This window comes from Colletotrichum fructicola (genome assembly GCF_000319635.2).
Source record: "Colletotrichum fructicola Nara gc5 chromosome Unknown KSG_Nara_v1_contig01, whole genome shotgun sequence".
Lineage (NCBI taxonomy): Eukaryota > Fungi > Ascomycota > Sordariomycetes > Glomerellales > Glomerellaceae > Colletotrichum > Colletotrichum fructicola.
The window spans coordinates 7935396-7953154 of record NW_027094051.1 but is presented as its reverse complement, the minus strand read 5'-3'; the positions used below and the strand labels follow the sequence as shown (position 1 = coordinate 7953154).

At 55.9% G+C, this 17759-nt stretch overlaps 5 protein-coding genes across 5 annotated transcripts; 3 read left to right on the top strand and 2 right to left on the bottom strand.

Moving 5' to 3' along the window:
- Nucleotides 1-503: 503 nt before the first annotated feature.
- Nucleotides 504-6073, bottom strand: MOT2 (General negative regulator of transcription subunit 4; the record flags this gene model as incomplete). The annotated part of the gene is made up of 6 exons (XM_032035242.1): nucleotides 504-2911; nucleotides 3552-3650; nucleotides 3846-5638; nucleotides 5693-5805; nucleotides 5878-5944; nucleotides 6030-6073. 6 exons carry the CDS (start codon nucleotides 6071-6073, stop codon nucleotides 504-506), a joined length of 4524 nt encoding a protein of 1507 aa, XP_031885628.1.
- Nucleotides 6074-6677: 604 nt separating this feature from the next.
- Nucleotides 6678-7585, top strand: CGGC5_v002263 (NADH-ubiquinone oxidoreductase 30.4 kDa subunit; the record flags this gene model as incomplete). The annotated part of the gene is made up of 2 exons (XM_032035241.1): nucleotides 6678-7026; nucleotides 7077-7585. 2 exons carry the CDS (start codon nucleotides 6678-6680, stop codon nucleotides 7583-7585), a joined length of 858 nt encoding a protein of 285 aa, XP_031885629.1.
- A 795-nt stretch (nucleotides 7586-8380) lies between these two features.
- Nucleotides 8381-8725, top strand: CGGC5_v002262 (uncharacterized protein; the record flags this gene model as incomplete). Its single annotated transcript, XM_032035240.1, has 2 exons — nucleotides 8381-8639; nucleotides 8694-8725. 2 exons carry the CDS (start codon nucleotides 8381-8383, stop codon nucleotides 8723-8725), a joined length of 291 nt encoding a protein of 96 aa, XP_031885630.1.
- A 1031-nt stretch (nucleotides 8726-9756) lies between these two features.
- Nucleotides 9757-12156, top strand: CGGC5_v002261 (uncharacterized protein; the record flags this gene model as incomplete). Its single annotated transcript, XM_032035239.1, has 1 exon — nucleotides 9757-12156. The coding sequence occupies one exon, from the start codon at nucleotides 9757-9759 to the stop codon at nucleotides 12154-12156; it is 2400 nt and encodes a 799-aa protein (XP_031885631.1).
- A 186-nt stretch (nucleotides 12157-12342) lies between these two features.
- On the bottom strand, nucleotides 12343-14073 carry CGGC5_v002260 (uncharacterized protein; the record flags this gene model as incomplete). Its single annotated transcript, XM_032035238.1, has 2 exons — nucleotides 12343-12773; nucleotides 12822-14073. The coding sequence occupies 2 exons, from the start codon at nucleotides 14071-14073 to the stop codon at nucleotides 12343-12345; spliced, it is 1683 nt and encodes a 560-aa protein (XP_031885586.1).
- Nucleotides 14074-17759: the final 3686 nt, after the last annotated feature.

Below are 17759 nucleotides of genomic sequence, written 5' to 3'. Positions count from 1 at the left end.
ACTCTGATTAAGCACTAAGCCGCTGGTGCCGTAGTTGGGCTGGGTGAAGCTCCGTTCAAGAAGTCACGTCATCACTCAAGCTCATACGTCCAGGCGAAGCAGAGCATGTAACCATCAATCCTAAGGGTATCGATACTATCATTAAGTTTATGAATCCGGTGGAGCCATACTGCCCCACGCTGCCTCATCTAAGGCCAAGACGAACCCAAAGCCAGGGCTGTCCAAGCCTCCCAATAGAATACAAATCTTTGTACAAACGCTACGGCTCAATGCCGGTAGCAAAAGTCATACACAAAATCGTTACAAACGTTGGGGCCAAATCCCCGTATCTGCTTCGTTCCATCGCTTCCTTACGATGGCAGGATGTGGACTCACCACATCGCTCGTCTGGCACCTGCCAGCATGTCCACCACGGTTCCAACGACTCCGACTCCAAGCATGAGAGTCTGAATCGTCACGGCCAAAACAATCCTTTCCACGACTCCCACCAGCTCTACGGCTAGTCATCTGCTTCCGAGCAGGATTCTGCGGTTGCGCTTGATGGCCTGGTTGAGGTTCTTCTCCAGCTTCTCGGTCTCCTTGCGCGCCAGGGCGAGGGCGGCCTCGGCATCCTCGACGCTCATGAGAGTCATGCTGTTGAGGGGGGTGCCGGGGAGCTTGGGGTGAGAGCTGTGCTGAGCGTGGGCCTGCGCGGCAGCAGCGGCGGCGGCAGATGCAGAGGCAGCGGACACGGAGATGTTGGGCATGGGGCCGACGGCGTGGTGCGGGGAGTCGAGGCCTCCGAACGGCGTCTCGTCCTCGGGAATGTCCTTGCCGGAACCGCCACTCTCAGCAGAGTAGATGCCCGCGCCGGCGGCAGCGTCGTGTCCGTAAATGTACGGGGCCAGCGAGTTCAGGCTCTGGGCGGCGGTCTCGCGCGCAGAGAGAGCGTCCTTGGCACCCGGAGCCGACTTCCAGCTGCCGGGGAACAGGTTGGTGTTGCCGAGGTTGAGGCGAGGCAGGACGTACTGGTTGATGTAGCTGATGGCTTCCTCGCGCTGGATCTTGTTCACGGGATCGTCAGAGAACATCTTGTGGGAGGTGGGAGGAGGCGGGAAGTAAGACGGCGCTCCGTTGGGCACCGCGCGACCCTTGATGAGGGAGAAGCCGCCAGGGCGAGTCTGGTGGCGGGGCGCGACGAAGCTGTCAGGCTGGTCGCTGGTCTCAGCAATGCTCTTCTGGAGCTCGAGGTACTTCTCCTCCTCTTCTTCGGTGAGGTTGCGAACGCAGTCGCCATTGGGAGTGATGAGCACGCGCTGACCCTCAATCACCTTGCGCACCGGCTGCCCAGACAGGAGCACGGCATGGTCTGCATCGTTCACGATACCCTTTGTTGTTGTGGAAGGAGGCGGGTTGGTTCCCTGGGCTGCGTGCGCGCGGTCGAGACGGATGTTCTGCTCAACAAAGGGTCTCAGCAGACTGAGAATCTCCTCGGGAGGAGCTTCACCGCTGCTGACAAGGTCGTCATAGACAACCTCAGGGATGGTCTTGGGGTTCTCAGCCATGTCCTGGGACTCCTCAGGCGCGGCAGTTGCAGGGGGTGTAGCTGGCGAAGCGACAGCAACAGCAGCAGCTTCCTTGGCCTTGCCCTTCTCCTCTGCAGCCTTGGCAATCTTGAGGGCGGCTTTGGCGGCCTTGCCCTTGGGGGGAGGCAGGTCGACGACCGTCCGCTCGATGGGAGGCTTGGGGACGGGAGGCTCCTCCTTCTTGGGGGGCGCCGGGGGGTTGGCAGCACGCTCCGCGGCCTTCTTAGCGGCAGCCGTCGTGTTGACCGGCTTCTCCTTCTTCTGCTTCTTCTTGCGGCCGAGAATGGGGGCAATCTCCTCGGGCTCCGCCTGCTTGGCCGCCTCGGCGACGGCCGCGGACTGCTCCTTGTGAGCCTCCTTGCGTTGTTTGCGCTGTTGGCTTTTTGTAGCTGTACGCACAGGAGCAGCACCGACTCTGGACGGAGGGGGCGAGCTGGTTCGAGACACAGAGACGGACGTGGACACGATGGACGCGCTGTCACTGATGGCCTCGCTCGCAGGGGTTCCGGGCCGACCAGAGGCGGTGGAAACGGCTCTGGCGGCGGCGGAGATGGCACCGGAAACCAGGGGGGGGGGGACTTCAGTCTTGGGTGTAGGAACGACTCGCAACGTCTTGGGGGCGGTTCTCGTGATGGGCGAAGCGACGGCTGTCGTGGGGGTTGGCAGGGCTGGGAATGCAGCCGAGTCTTGCTCCGTCGATGCAGACTTTGCAGACTCTGCGGGCTTGGTCTGGGCAACCTTTGTGGCGGCGGCAATGTTCAAGATGCCAGGCACTGGCTTCTTCTCTGCCGCCTTGGGCGTCGGAGTGGGAGGCTCTGCAACAGGAGCAGGAGGCTCTGCCTGGGTCTTCTTGATGCTCGCTGGGGCGATCTTGGGAGTCGAGACGACAGACTTGGCCGGCGTGCCGGGTCTTTGAGCGTTGGCCTTAGCAGCGCTCGCCTTGATGGCATCCAGAGCGGGAAAGTCTTCCTCCTGGAGAAGAGTCTTGCCCTTGGACGGGGAACCCTGAGAGGCAATGTCCTTTGAAAGCCCACTCTCGACGGCCAGGGCCTTGATGTTCTTCTTGGCCTCTGATCCAGGGGCATTCTTGCGAGGCGTGACGTCGGGTGTGGATGCCCGAACGACGTTGGCCATCGTGGGCGTGGCCTTGGGAGCGCCTGGCGTAAGAGGAACGGCAGGAATCGGTGCCTGCCGTGGCGCCGGCGATGCCAACCTTGCGGGAGTCCCGAGACCTGGAGGCGTCGGCACCGTGGGCCTTGAAAGCCCCCCGTAAGGTGGCATGGGGTCATCTGACACCAGCGCGTCGACCGAAAAGGTGGCTTCGTCGAGTGAAAGCAGCTCGTCATCTACGGAACCAGTTAGCAAAGGTTCCCTAGAGCCATGAAGGTCGCAAAAGCAAAAAAGCCGCAAAAACGGGAAACACATATGTACATGCGGGAGGTCAAGTCACGGCTGCCATCATCGTCTTCTTAGCGATCTGCGGGTGGAGAGCGAAATATGTGCGCAAGATATAGTATTTGTCCTTTAGCCACCTCCCATCCTCGTCGCCGGAGAATGGGCTGCAAGTTAACGTACATTAGGCGATTGAAAGACGATGATGGCTTGCCTGACTGTCGTGACCCCATAAACCATGACATGCGAGTCCAAAAGAAAAGAGGTATAATGTCGGGGCGATTGTAGGTGTCGGTCCAGCCCCTAAACGCGAGACGACGCCAAATGCAACCCTTGCCACTCCCCTGAGCGGCCCTGATGTTTTTTCCGCAATGCTCGCTGAATCAATGCGTGTAATGTGCGGTTGTTCCCGGTCCCTCGAGGACGGTCGTCCGCTGATGTGCCGCGACGCCCTCCCTCTCATGATACATGAATGTGTAAAACAAAAATCCCTTGAACGACCAACACCGCCCCAGATCTATCGCGCTCCCTCCCGGCTTCACCAGCCGGCGCCAGGGAAGCGCGTATTGTACATCATGTTCGGGTTGTACCCACCTTGGCTCTGACCACCGAACAGTCCCTGTCCGACTCCGGCGTTGCTCTGCGACTGGTGTTGCATTCTCGCTTGCAGGATACTCGGGTCCGCAAGATCAACTAAGCCACCTCCCCCAGAGGAGGAAGTGTTAGCATGTCTGTGCTTCTTCCCCTTCTTCTTCTGCTTGGGACCGAAGTCTTGGAATGCTCCAGGCTGGTTACCGTAGAGCGACGCCAGGAGGCCCGAAGCAGGAGCTGGGGTGGAGGAGGTAGAGGACGGGTACTGATTAGAAAAAGAAGATAACATGTACTCACGCTTACCAGCATCATGGCCCTGACCATTGGCTCCTCGGCCCCGGATCAACGTCTGAAGAAGCTCGGCAGAATCCTTGGACTGATTGAAGCTGCCACCGAACGAGTGGCCCTGTCCAAACATGCTTGGCGGGGTGCCCGTCGACTTGAGGCCCGGAGGAGGGCCGGGCATGGACGACGCATAGTACTGGCTGCCGGGCTGTGTCTGGAATGTCGAAGGCATCATGGCCGTCTGCTGCGCCATGATGCGAGGGTTGGCGGCCACCTTGACCGAGGCGGAGGTGCCCGCGCTGTCGTTAGCAAAGCTGAACCTCGATCCCTGTCTGTTGTGGCCGTTGCCTCCTTGCTGCTGCTGCTGTTGCTGCACCGAAGGCTGGACGGTAGCGATGCCAGGCGGCAGGTGATCGCCAAAGCCGTTCTGCGAGCGGATGAAGAGCTGCTGCTGGGGGGTCATGGATCGGCTGCCGGCAACAGAACCAGAAGTGACAGAGGCCTGGCCGAAAGCCGAGCCGAGCGCGGGACCAAACAGGCCGTCGGTGTTGGTGCGCTGAATGGGAGGCTGCGTACCGGGCCTGCGCTGCTCAAATGCCGCCTCTCTGCTGACGTCACGGTCTTCAGGCTCGCCGCCGAGGGCGAGGCTACCGCCGGTCTCTGGCTCGCCCTCAGAAGGCTCCTGTGCCTCGCTCTGCTGTTCTTCAACACCGAGGCGCGACTCCTCCTCCTCGCGCATCGCTCGGCGCTTCTCGCCACCACGCAGATCGAACATGGGCGGGTAAATCGTCTCGAGTGAATTCGTGTCGGGGGCGTGATAGGTAAACGGGCATCCTTGCATGGCCATGAGAAGCGTCTTGAGCACCGTCTCGGGAAGGCTGTTAGGCTTCTTAATCTCAGCCTTGGGCGCCACCATTGGTGCCTTGCTCTCAGTCGGGGGTGCGGGAGTCTCCTTTCTTGACGGCGTCTCATCAATGGCCTCGGGTACTGCCTCGGCGGTTACGGGGAGCGATGTCGAGATGGCGGGGCTGGAGGCGGCACCGCTCGTGGCGTGGCTTCCTCTGCGACTGCGCTGAGGATTCCTGGCCCAGTTGGCCGACGAGGGAAGCGCCGAGCCATCACCGCCGTTTTCGGATCCCTCTTTACTCGACGAGCGGGCCATGGGTTGCGACATGGTGGGAGCGGGGGTGTTCTGCTGTCGAGAAGCAGACCGCGAGGGACCGCCACCGCTGTTTCCACCGCTGTTTGATGATCCACTAGCCAGGGGCCGCTGCGTTTGCGAGCTGATGCTGTTCATCGATGACAGGTCCTGTCGAGTGTAGCTGTCCTCCTCGTCGCCGAGCTCGTGCAGGAACATGCATTGTCTGTTTGTGCACTGCTCGTGTCGCAGCCAGGCGGAGCAGTACTTGGTCGTACCGAGCTGAGCTCTAAGCACACGGTCGCCGTTCTGGGATCCGTTGACGGCCTGGATGCACCGCTGTGCGTCCTCCTTCTTCTCGAACGTCACGTAAATGCCGAGTGATTGGTTTTGGCCGTCCTGGCTCTTTCGGTTGCTGATCGAAATCTTCTGAATGTTGCCGTACTGGCCAAAGAATTCGGGCTTGCGCAGCGTCTTGAGCAGCTCGTCCTCTCGCACTGTAGGTGTCAGACCGGTCACGTAAACCAGGTTCTTCTGAACGACCCGCACGCCGACGAGGTTCTTGCGGTTCTCCTTTTCGGCCTCGCGTTTTTGGACCTCCTTCTGTCTTTGTTCTTGAGCTCGCTTCTTCTGATTCTTTTGGATGTTGGCTCTGAACTGGGCGACCCTAAAAAATGCTTGTCAGCGTGGCGTCGCTAGGCAGGGTGGGGGAGGAACGCACTCTTCTTGGGTGACGACCTTCCACTCTATCGTCTTCTCATCGTAAGGTCTGCGGCAAGCGGGACACAGGCCATTCATGTTGTTCTTGATGTTGTTGAAGCAAAACTGGCACACCTATGAAACTGTCAGAGATCGGCCTTTGACGATGGAAAAAAAAATATAGCATCGGGGAATCGGACGGCATACCTGGTAACCGCATGGGCATGGTCGGAAATTCCGATCTGACAGGTCGAACTCCTCGATGCATAGCGGGCTGGGAGGCAAGTTAGTTCGTGGTGCCCAACTGCAGGCGTGCGGCCATCGCGAACGGCGCGCAATGACGGCAGGGGTCGACATACCAGGTATCTTCCTCCTCGTCGAAGAATGTGTCTTGGGGCGCCATGGTGACAGTCTGCGGGGGGTAATGATGTGTTGCGGGAGGGTAGTCGTCGATTTGTGAGTGGAGGTAGTCAGGAGAGGGAAGTTGTTCAATACGGATGAAGCCAAAGCCTTTCTCGGATGGGTCGCCTGCTGCGCTAGCACCTTAGGTAAGCCGGTTGACGTGAGGCAGTCTCACGTGATTCTGAAGGCGCCTGGAGCCAATGACAACACTCTGAATGAGGCGAGTCAGCAGCTCCTAGGCACACCCTGTCCGTGGATAGCGGCAGTAAGTGATGGTAGAATGGAGGATGAAGGTGTGGAAAGGGTAGGACGGTGTTGTGGGAAAATTCGTGAAAGAATAAATCCACAAGGTGGTTGCTGTTTTTTGAATTTGTGAAAAGGTAAAGTCTTTTCGAGGGTCTGCGTTTGTTGTTGTTAAAAAAAAAGTCCTTCGAGGCACGTCAGGTACAGTGAGAGTCTGGTGAAGCAAACAGCGGGCTAACCCCACCCCGGGTGTGCCTAATCCGGCTAGCTTCTTTCAATCCCCAAGCATCGCAGAAGCACAGCATCATCAATCAACTCCCACAGAGGCATCGAGCCCCCCCAGCATTGCAAGAACCGCGACAATGGCGACGAGGCTATACCGTAGCAGGGCTCTGGCGGGCTTGCGCAACTGCCGCCCTACCGAGATTCGATGCTTCTCGACCTCGATCCCTCAATTGGCCGGCTTCCCGACCGGCCAGCCCGACGTCGCGGACGTCAGGAAGTCTCCTCGCGAGCACATTGGCACCCTCAAGGCCCCCCTCGTCAACCCTGCCGACAAGTACGGCTCCAAGGCTGAGAACATGCACAAGTACGGATCCTGGATCATGGGCTGCCTGCCCAAGTACGTCCAGCAGATCTCCGTCTGGAAGGACGAGCTCACCATCTACGTCTCTCCCTCGGGAATTATCCCCCTCTTCTCGTTCCTGAAGTGTAAGTACCAATTGGAGGTGGCGTTGCGGACTCCTACTAACACGACACAGACAACACCTCGGCCGAGTTCACCCAGATCAGCGACATCACCGCTGCCGACTACCCGACCCGAGACCAGCGATTCGAGGTCGTCTACAACCTCCTCAGTGTCCGCCACAACGCCCGTATCCGTGTCAAGACCTACGCCGACGAGGCCTCCCCCGTTCCCAGCGTCACCCCTCTCTTCGACGGTGCCAACTGGTACGAGCGTGAGGTTTACGACCTGTTTGGTGTCTACTTCACCGACCACCCCGATCTCCGCAGAATCATGACCGACTACGGTTTCGAGGGCCACCCCCTGCGAAAGGACTTCCCCCTCACCGGTTACACCGAGATCAGATACGACGAGGAGAAGAAGCGCATTGTCACTGAGCCTCTCGAGCTCACTCAGGCGTTCCGCAACTTTGAGGGCGGCACTAGCGCGTGGGAGCAGGTCGGAGCCGGCACGGACAGACGCCCGGATAGCTTCAAGCTGCCCACACCGAAGCCGGAGGAGAAGAAGGAGGAGCCCAAGAAATAAATCAGAAGGTCCTGATGTGTATATAACTAACCGCGCTAGAGTCCTTTTGTACAACCATTTCGCGTTGCACTATTGATGTGTGCGTGTGAAATCTCGTGGCTAACCTTTCATTTTATGACATGCAAAGAGTTTACAAAGTCGTTCGATCAGCCGGTTGGTCGCATACGGGAAAAGGCAATCCTGCTTCCCAAGGTCATCGGTTGAAGCTTCGTCTGGTCAATTGGTCTCATCACCGTGGTTTCGGAGCGTCAGTGCACTCGGGAATCAGGCCCAGTAAGGTAGAACGTTTAACCTAAGCTGTTGAACTTTTATCTCAATTGTCTTTTGCTACTGGCTAGGCAAGAGAGTAAAGTTGTTTCTGTTTTGTTCGTTATTCTCCTTTTTTTTCCCTCCTTTTTTTGACCTTGCTGCGCTCCATTCCACCTTTTTGGCTGATGCCTCTCTTGCGGACACTTTGACGGGTTGGATGTTGCTTTGACGCTGAGGAACACCGAGGACTTCCCCATACATACCGTGAGGTCTAACCACACCATCTCGGTCCTCAAATTGTATCGGGTATGCATACACTTTCAGCAACTGTCAGTGTGCCGCTGTCAGTGAGAAAGTCAGTGTAAAGTGAGTCCATGTCCGGCCAGCTTTGGATGGTATATAATACTGCGATTTGTCCCAAATCCTCCGTCCCAGCTCTTCATTCTCTTCATCATCCGTACACGAATTTCTTGATTTCAACCTTTTCTGACTTCCGCTTCTTCACTTCACATGACTACCTTGCCAAGCTTCGTTAACATCAACAAGATGTCTGAATTTTCTGTTCCCCGTTCTGAACTTCTCTCTAGCGCCCAGCTCATAGAGCTTAGACGCGAGGCCAAGGATCGCTACTACATACAACACATTTGCGACCTTTCTATCAACGATGTCGACCTCGAAGACTTTGTTAACGACTATGTCGAGGCTCACTACAGAGCGATGGCCAAGGCTGCGGTAGCACCAGTCGCTTCTGACCCCTCGACGAAGACGGAGTCCAAGTTTAGACGTCTTCTGCGCCGTATCAGTGGTAAGCAGACATTGGGGAGTGATAAGATGTCTTCCATTCACTAACACTGCGAAGGTGCACAACTCCGGCCGGCCCCTGCAATATGACGGGCATCCGAGACTCAGTCGACCTGAGGATTCTCCATGAACCTCCTCTGACAAGAACGTACAGCCACAAGGGTACACATTCCATGGCCATGAAGCAGGCTCACTTCTTAAAAAACTTCAACTTAAACAACACTACCTTGACGGTACACGACTTGACGATTCACGGCTTGCGTTCTATGATGTACGACTTATGATTTACGATCTCTAATTTACGACTTATGACTTACGACTCACGATTTATGACTTACAACTTACGAATGACGATGCACGAGTCCACGAAAGGTTTCCCAAGGACCGGTCTCACGACTCATCAACACAATACAGAGCTCACCACAAAACAACAAATACATGACTCTGGTCTAGGAGACACGCTCATTCAATGAGAGGATAGAAGGCTGCCTTCATGTGCCAGTCTGGAGCTGCGCAAATATGAGGGTGGTCTTAGAAAGGCTCGGCCTAGGAACTAATTGGATTATGAGATAATGATATGATGAAATGATGAAATGATGATCAAGTATCAATCGGACCTAAATGGTCTGAAAATCAACACTCTTGGGCATGTCTGATTCAAGTCGTTCTCTCTGGGAGATGCGACTGCTGGCTACTAGATCGACATCGCTGGAGGAGGGGATGAGCTGCGCCCGTTAGTAGATGCGGCACATAGACTATAAATTCCAAATAATTAATACCCCTCCAATCAATGAACCTTAGTTCATCATGCCGAATATCGAATGAAATAAAGTCAATTCGTCTCATGATGTATCAAATCAAAAGTGTGATGTCGCCGTCGTGATGCACCTACTGGAGGACCCCGGCTCAGTGCCCCGCTATTTGCATGTGATGTCACTCCCACACGCCACCACGCGTAAAGCGATTCCACCCACACGCGACGCGACCTCAACGCCGCACAGGGACTAGTCGGCATGCACATCGCGGGCTGACATCTCCTGCGCACCCAAGAACTTGTCGAATATACACGAACGATTGACTATCCGGCGTAGATTCGCCGTTTCGTGACGACCACGTCCAACATGCCAGCGCAAACTCGCTCCGGCGGCCGGGCCCCTGCTGCCCCTCCCGACCGAGTCTACAAGTCCAGCAAACCACTCAAGCAGGCCAAGCTCCCCCATCGAAAGACCGAAGTCCGCACCTACAGCGCCCGCAAGCCAACCGCGCGAGTCACCAGCCACAAGCAAAAGACGTTGACCCAGATGTACGAGTCTATGCGCTCCTCGCCTGTGCATCTCGACCTGTCAGATGACGAGGAAGAGCCCGCGCCCAAGAAGAAGAGGAGAAAGACGATGGGGGATGAGCCAACCCCGAGTTCGTCTTTCCACACGCAGACATTGACGCAAATGTCGCGGAGGTCGTCGGAGAAATCGCCCGAAGAGGAGGAAGACATTTGGCAGTTCCAGCCGTCCGACGACGAGGTTGACAAGCCGGTCCTCCCTTCAGCGGACGACAAGGAGAACGTTCTCCCTGTAAAGAAACCTACGAGCAGGCAGCCATCCGTCGTGCCGCAGACCCCAACCAACAAGCGGACTGTTCTCGAGATTCCTTCATCGCAAGGCAGCCCGCTTACACCGATGCTGGCTAGGTACAGCCCGGCCCCGAAGAGGTCTCCCTTGAAGGACAAGTCTACAAATACCAATACGCCCATCAAACTCACAGGATCTGTGAAACGCCCGCGGACTCTCGAGATTCAAGACTCATACGCGACAGTCGGCAGCCAGAGCCCAAGTCAGCGGTCGTCTCCCCGCCGGTCACTACGACCTGCCAAGAACGTCCGCTTCATCACGCCACATCCCACGGCCAGTCTGGTACCTGTGGAAGAGGAAGAGACGGAAGATGAGGAGAATGAAGAGAACGCGCGTGAGGTCAGTCCATCCCCTCGAAGGCCGCCTAGATCACCTCTGCGTGAGATTGCGGATTCCGAGGATGAGTCGGATGAGTCGGATGCGCTGGACATCTTGGACGAGGAGGCCGAGGGGTACGATGCGGTCGGCGAAGAAACCCAGTTCCAAATGGATGAGCTTCTCACCTCGTCAGAAAAGGAAGCCACCAGGGAACTCTCCCCTGCAGAAGAAGGTGACTCGGATAAGGAAAACGTCACCCCTGCTGCCAGCGAGGAAGAGGAGGAAGCTACGGTGATCCTATCTAAGCCATTCGTTCTACCAAAGCTGCACCATACGAACTCGGCGGAGTCGGATCGCAGGGATACAGTGGAAGTCATTACTTCTTCACCGGAGCCCAACCGGAGCAGTGGCTCCAGTGTCCCCAAAGCATCTGACGAGACGGTCGAAGAGTCCATCTGTGAGACCCCAACCAGAAGCCAAAAGACGCCCAAGGCCAAGAAGACGGGCAAGGCTCCTGAGGAGACACCAAAGACCCCGCATACACAAGGCCTCGAGAGTCAGCGAATCTCTCTGGACACAATCCGCTCCATGGCACCCCAGACGGACAGATCTGACATCTTCATCTCAATACACCCAGAACACATGGACAACATTGTAGCGGGCACCAAAAATCACGAATTCCGCGCCTACAAGATATCAGGCACCGTCTCGCGCATGTGGTTGTACATCACCAAGCCGGTTGCCGAATTGAGGTACATGGCTTGCATTAGTGAGGCAAAGGCGCCTGGCGAGATTGACGGTGACGGCATCGGCAACGCAGAGTTCAACCAGCGCAAGTTGCCCGGCGCCAAGTTCGCGTACCAGTTGCATGAAGTGTACGAACTGAACGATCCAGTCTCGCTGCACGAGATGCAAGAGCAAGGATGGCTCAACGGGCCGCCGCAAAAGTACAACTTTGTCCCGCCAGCAGTCGTTGGTCATCTGATGGCCAACCTGCGGTGCTCGCTGTTTGGCGGCGACGATGAAGAGACGCAAGAAGATGAAGAGATTGTTTCCCAGCCAGAGATTGGCAGAAGAGAGACATCTCGGACGTCAGCCGATCTCACAGTGTCTGAGGAGCTGGCGGAGCAAATTCGAAGCGACATCGAGCACTCGAACGTACATTCGTCCGAGGCAGATATCCTGGTACCGGCGAGCCAGACGCCGACCCGTAGCCGGAGGGCGTTTGGCACCGAGCTCTTTCCCAAGCCTGCACTCCCTCCGACGCCCATCAGTCGGCCACCAAATCCCACGCCTCGACGCGCTATCCGGTCCTCCCAGGCGACCACCGTAAGCCAGGCGTCCAGTCCTTCACAGTCACCTCTCAGATCGGTACCGCGCCCGGCTCAAGCGGGTTCCAGCATGCCGATATTCATCGATGACGAGGACGACAGCCCCATCCGTCTGCCGCTGGGGACCATCCAGCTGGACTCGTCTCAGCTTCTGACCAAGAGCCAGATGCTGCCGGACAGCTTGCTGATGGAAGAGGAGAGGGAAGAAATTGTATACGATTCGGAGCAGGATGACGGACTTTGAGAGATTGATCATTTGTAACTTGCGGGTAGGGCGGTTTGCTCAGCGATGGAGTTGTACTGTTGGCTTATATGGCAGTGGAGGGTCGGAAAGGGAATGGACACAACGGTAAAGGTACCTTCGCGGGATAGGATTCATGGACTTGCTTCACTTTTTAACTATCTTTCTGCATATCTTCTCCAAAGTGCATCATCCCAGCCTTACCTGCCGCCACATTCTTAAACATTCCTGTAAGTCCATGCTCAACGACCCCTCCGCGGCGGCCCCGACGTCCTTAATCACCGCAACCAGCAAGCTCGCCAGCGCAAAGCTCTTCAGGCTCTCCCGGAGCGTCTCGAGATCCGACTTGCGCAAGCCGCCGTTCTCGGCCCACGCCTTCCATTGGTCGAGCATCCTGCTCATCTCGCCGGCAAACTCGCCATCCAGGATCATCCGATGCAGGAGCCCTGCGGCAACGGCTCGCAAAGAACCGCTGATCGGGTCCGAGGAGACCAGACCATGCTGCTGGAGCCAGCGGAGGTTGTGTGATGCAACGAGCGCGGCGTCCCATTTCGGGGACTGGATCGCCTCGTGGGCGCGGGTTTCCCGGCGTTGCGTGTCGAGACGCATGCGATCGCGGACTGTGGAGGCTGTTAGCGGTGCTCACGGGGTTGGCGAGGGCTACTTACGATCGTCCAGTCGCTGCTCGTTCTCCATGCGCATGCGGTCCCGCGCGGCGTGCTCTCGGTCAGCCTGGCTCATGCGCGACTCCGCTGCCATGGCGTTGCGCTGCTCGCGCATGCGGCGGCTCATCAGGTCGAGGTGATGCCTTGAGTCGTCATGCTTCGAGGCCCATTCTGGCGTCTGGGAGTCGCCGACGATGCCTAATAGCTCCAACACGCCGCATGGCACGGAAGAGCCGCGGGCAAAGGCGAGAATGTCCGCTGGAATGCGGTAGTTCCACAGGATCGTCGAGCTCGAGGTGCCGTAGGCCGTGGCGGCGCTGGCGAACCAGATACCCGTGGAGGAAGCGGGGCGCACGCGGACGTGCTCGATGTAGAGGCTGGTGGTCGGGTGGTCGTCGTCCTCAGGGATGGCGCTGATGAGGCCGTGGCTGGAGATTTTGCAGGCTATGGGTTTGTGCGCGTTGGTTGCGACGGCGCGGGAGATGGAGTCAAGCGAGGAGGTGTAAGACGGTGCCTTTTTGGTACCTCCGGCGTCGTCCTTTGTTTCGGTATCCCTCTCTTCTGTGATTGTGTCTTCCGAGATCTCGTTTGAGTCAATTACTGGAGCGGGTGGCAGGCGAACCCAGTACGGAGGGAGGGACTCGTAACTCCTGGTCGTCCAGTGGGAAGACCAGCTCAGTGACAGAGACAGATGGCCATCCGAATCATTCAAGGACGCAATCGCGAGGGCTTTCTCTTGGTCGTCGGGACTCTTCATGAGGGTGCAACCCACCGGAGTCCATAGCCCGGTGCTTCGCAGTAACCTCCAGCCATGAGGATCCGGGACGGCGCCGAGATCGAGGAGGTAGCATATAAGCTCGTCGAAACTTACGTCGACCTGCGGCTGGCAGAGCTGGTCTGCGTATTCCACCCGCTGGGTCTTGAGACCGATGGTGTTGGTGCGCCAGTTGAACACCGTCCAGCTACCACCGGGGATGGACGACGGATGCCGCGCGAGAGACCAGTACTCTTCACGGTTGTCGAAGCGATCCCACGGCGTGACGGCATAACGCGGCAAATCAACTTCGATTACACGGTTCACGACGTCTGAGCGGGTGAGCGCTGTTAGTCGGGCATGGCGGAGCATGCGCAGGATACGTGAGCGGGCGGCGAGAGTTGCTACGGTATTGTAGAGGATAGGCAGCACACCAAGCACGGCGAGAGGCACACCGATGTAGGTGATGATGTCTGCGGAGGAGGTGCCGGAGTCGGACATGGTGCCGGGTGGGGCCGTGGTCCGGGGGGTGCACGGAGTCGGATGAAGGAGCGACGGCGAGGGAGTTCGTGTGTTTTCTTGGCGAGACTCGCGATTTAAGCAAAGTCGTCAAGCAATTGGGTTGACACCGAAGAATTACCCCTGAACGATCGATTCAGCCGCAGCAGCTTTAGGGAAGCCATTAGCGACGGCGTTGTCCGACCTTGCCTCTTTGGTCTAGGCATTTTACACTTGGAGTTTGCACCATTGTCACATAGGCAAATTGTCCTGGCTATGGCTTGACGATGACTAAATCGTGTTGGACGTCTTGGCAACGTCTACTAGTCGCCTGGAAATGAAGGTATACAGACCTGTCATGATGATACCTTGCAATCCATCTGCCTCAATGCTCATTGGCTTGTTCTGGCTTTCTTGGCTAGGTACAAGTCCGGCACACTCCTCGCGACGATGCCTATTCTCGATAGAGCGGCGAGGTGTCTGACAACGGCCTCGTACTTCCCGAGGCCTGCCTTCTGCCCAGCGGTGGAAATGTAACATGATACCCTCTCAACGGCGAGTACGTTCACTGAATCAGGCGCCTCGGCAGGCGGTAGACCCCTTGCTTCAACTCTTGATGCAGCACCGTGAGACATCACCGCCCTCCGCTGATCGCGATACCTCGCTCTCAATGACCACCAATACCCTGGTCCTGATCAATGTTTCATCTCGAATATAAGAGCTGTTCTTCAATTTGTAGACTCCTCGTTGATGACTCCATTTCTAACCCCAATTCCTCCGGGCAGGAGCCTTGCCGCGAAATCCCATATTGATTATCAGAAACCGGCCTTGGTACCTCTTCAGCGATTGTGGTTAGCCCAGGCTTACCAGCGGTCACAAGAAGCAGACCCAACGTGCATACACGCATGACATTGGTCGAATAGACCGCCAATATTGCCTCCTAAGGTCTGACAACAGCCACAGCCTCACTTTTCCAAGCTTACCGCTACCGCGTCAGGCTGCTTTCCAAAGCATTTGCAGGTTTCCTGTTTCTTAAAGTCTCACCATTTCCCCGCTCATACTCTCATCGCAAATCTTGAGTCTCGTCACCAGTATTCTCGAGAGTCATTCCGCTTGTGTCCCAAATATGTCGGACCCGCTGATATACCATATCGGATGGATCTGCGCCATCCCTACAGAATTCAGAGCAGCTGTTGCCTTCCTTGATGAAAGACACCAACTTCCCAGTACGATCTCTCAAAATGACCATGTCTACGCATTAGGCAAAGTGGGCATACATAATGTCGCTATTGCCGTACTGTCCAATGGTGATTACGGTCTGGCATCAGCTGCAGTCGTCGCGGGGGACATGTTGCATCACTTTCCCAACATCCGGCTCAGCTTGATGGTCGGCATTGGAGGCGGTGCGCCAAGTCTGAAGCATGACATCCGTCTCGGCGACGTTGTTGTCGGTAGTTCGCGCAGTGGAAGAGGTTGTTTTATTCAGTACGACTTACGCATGGCAACGCTGGCACAGAAATTTGTTCAGACAGGTTTCATAAATCAGCTGCCAAAAGCAGTCAGCATGGCTGTCAGTGAGCTCGAGGCTTCGAACATGATCGAAGGTCATCGGCTTGACGGCAACATCAAAGAGAGTCTGGAGAGGTCCCCACAGCTCCAGAATAAGTACTCACGCCCGCCTCCAAGCGCCGACAAGCTATACAAGTCGCAAATCATTCACACCGGGAAATCAGGCGAGTCCTGCGGCGAAGCGTGTGGAAATGGTCCATCACATCTGGAGCTGCGCCATGAACAAGGGAGATACGGGGACAGTCCAGTGATTCACTACGGGCTAATCGGCTCTTCGAGCCAGCTTATGAGAGATGCACGTACACGGGACCGGCTTGCGGCAGACGAGGACATATTATGTTTTGAGATGGGAGCAGCTGGTCTCATGAATGACTTCCCATGTTTAGTCATTCGGGGAATATGCGACTACGCCGACTCCCACAAGTCCAAGGAGTGGCAGGGTTACGCAGCCATGGCGGCTGCTGCATATGCGAGCGACCTTCTTCGCCAAATCCCGCTAAACAACATGGAGGCGGAAAGGATAATAACAGACGTTCTGTATGACAGTAAGTGCTCTCTGAAGCCCTGAATATCAAGCCTTGAGTAGTACCCAACTAACTGTCTTCTGTGGAAAATGTCCTAAGTCACATCAAGCCTGCCCAAGTTGAACTGGTAAAAAAGTGGCTTTCACCCACAGACGCATTTTCCAATTCCAACCATGCGAGAAACATCCAACACAACGGAACTATTGCATCGTTTCTGGACAGCCCTGCTTTCAACAGGTGGAAAAGTGAAGTTAATCAACTTTTGTGGATTCGAGGGCATTCAGGAAGCAAGAACACCGCGATTGTCGACACGATTCAACATTGCATATTGCAGATAGATGACCCCAGTTGCACCATTCTCTCGTACAGGTTCAACAGCACAAGCAAGCAGAATGCTAGCTCTATGTTTCGGTCTTTTGCGTTTCAACTCTACACGCAGCAGGAACAAGCAAGGAAGGCCCTCGATAAGATCTACGCATCACACGATAACGGGCGGAAGCAGCCAGCAACAGACACGCTTTCTAGGGGCCTGCAGACAATGTTGCCCGAGGGGGAGCCTGTTTATCTATTCATCGATGCTCTGGATGAATGCGAACACCAGGGTGATTTTTTCGAAACATTGATTCCTTTCTTTTCCAGTCTTCACCTTCTTAACGTCAAAATCGTTGCCTCCAGCCGGCCAATGGGGGAGTTTGAACTCAACGTTCGCAAATGCCTCGGCGAATCGAATCGCGTCTCACTTGAACCCGAAAACGCCCAAACGGCTCTCACCGAAAGCTCTTCCAGTAGTGGCAGTCAGATATCTAGCCAGGGATCTGACAAGATTTCCGTCTCTACGAAGCCGTCTTCGCTTGAAGAAGACGATGAGGTAGTTGTCGAGGCTTACACAACGAGGCAGATCGCAAACACTTTCTACAATCACAAAAAGACCGAAAGTCGTTGTGATGACATCAAGGACGACATCAGATCCCTTATATCGGGACCTGAAGATATTCAGTCGCAAGATGGATCACACTCAACTCGCTGGAAAGTTAGAGAAGCTGCAGCGAATTACTTAGCCGAGATGTTGACCAGCGATTCCAAACTCGGCCCCTTGTATGAGAAAGCATGTAAGTGTTTGGGCGATGCACGCTTCGTTCGGAACCATACACGGTTGCTCAGGAGACACTACGATTCGCTGCTCTCACATGCTCCAACCCAGAAACAAGGTGCAGCGGTGGACTTTCTTAGGCCAAGATCTCACAGAGATCTCATCTCGAGAAAGATTATCAATAATGCGAGGAGGGAGATAGTTCCCTTGACCCTCCCTCAAGAAAACGAGCGAAACTTATACCTGGAACGCTTTCTTAACAAAGTAGACGACCGTTCAGATGTTCAGACAACTGCGCTTATCGCAGAACGGGAAACATCGCTGGATACTGATGAAGGGGGCGAGGATGAGGATTCTGTGGATAGTGATAACGAGGAAGGTGATCACGAAGGACTCTCTTTCGTTGATCTTGATGATGCTAGAAGCTATTTCGTTTCTGGAATACCGCTCATACAATTCGAAGCCGAGTTTCGAGAGTTTCTTCATCCTTCTCCCAAGGGTGTTGT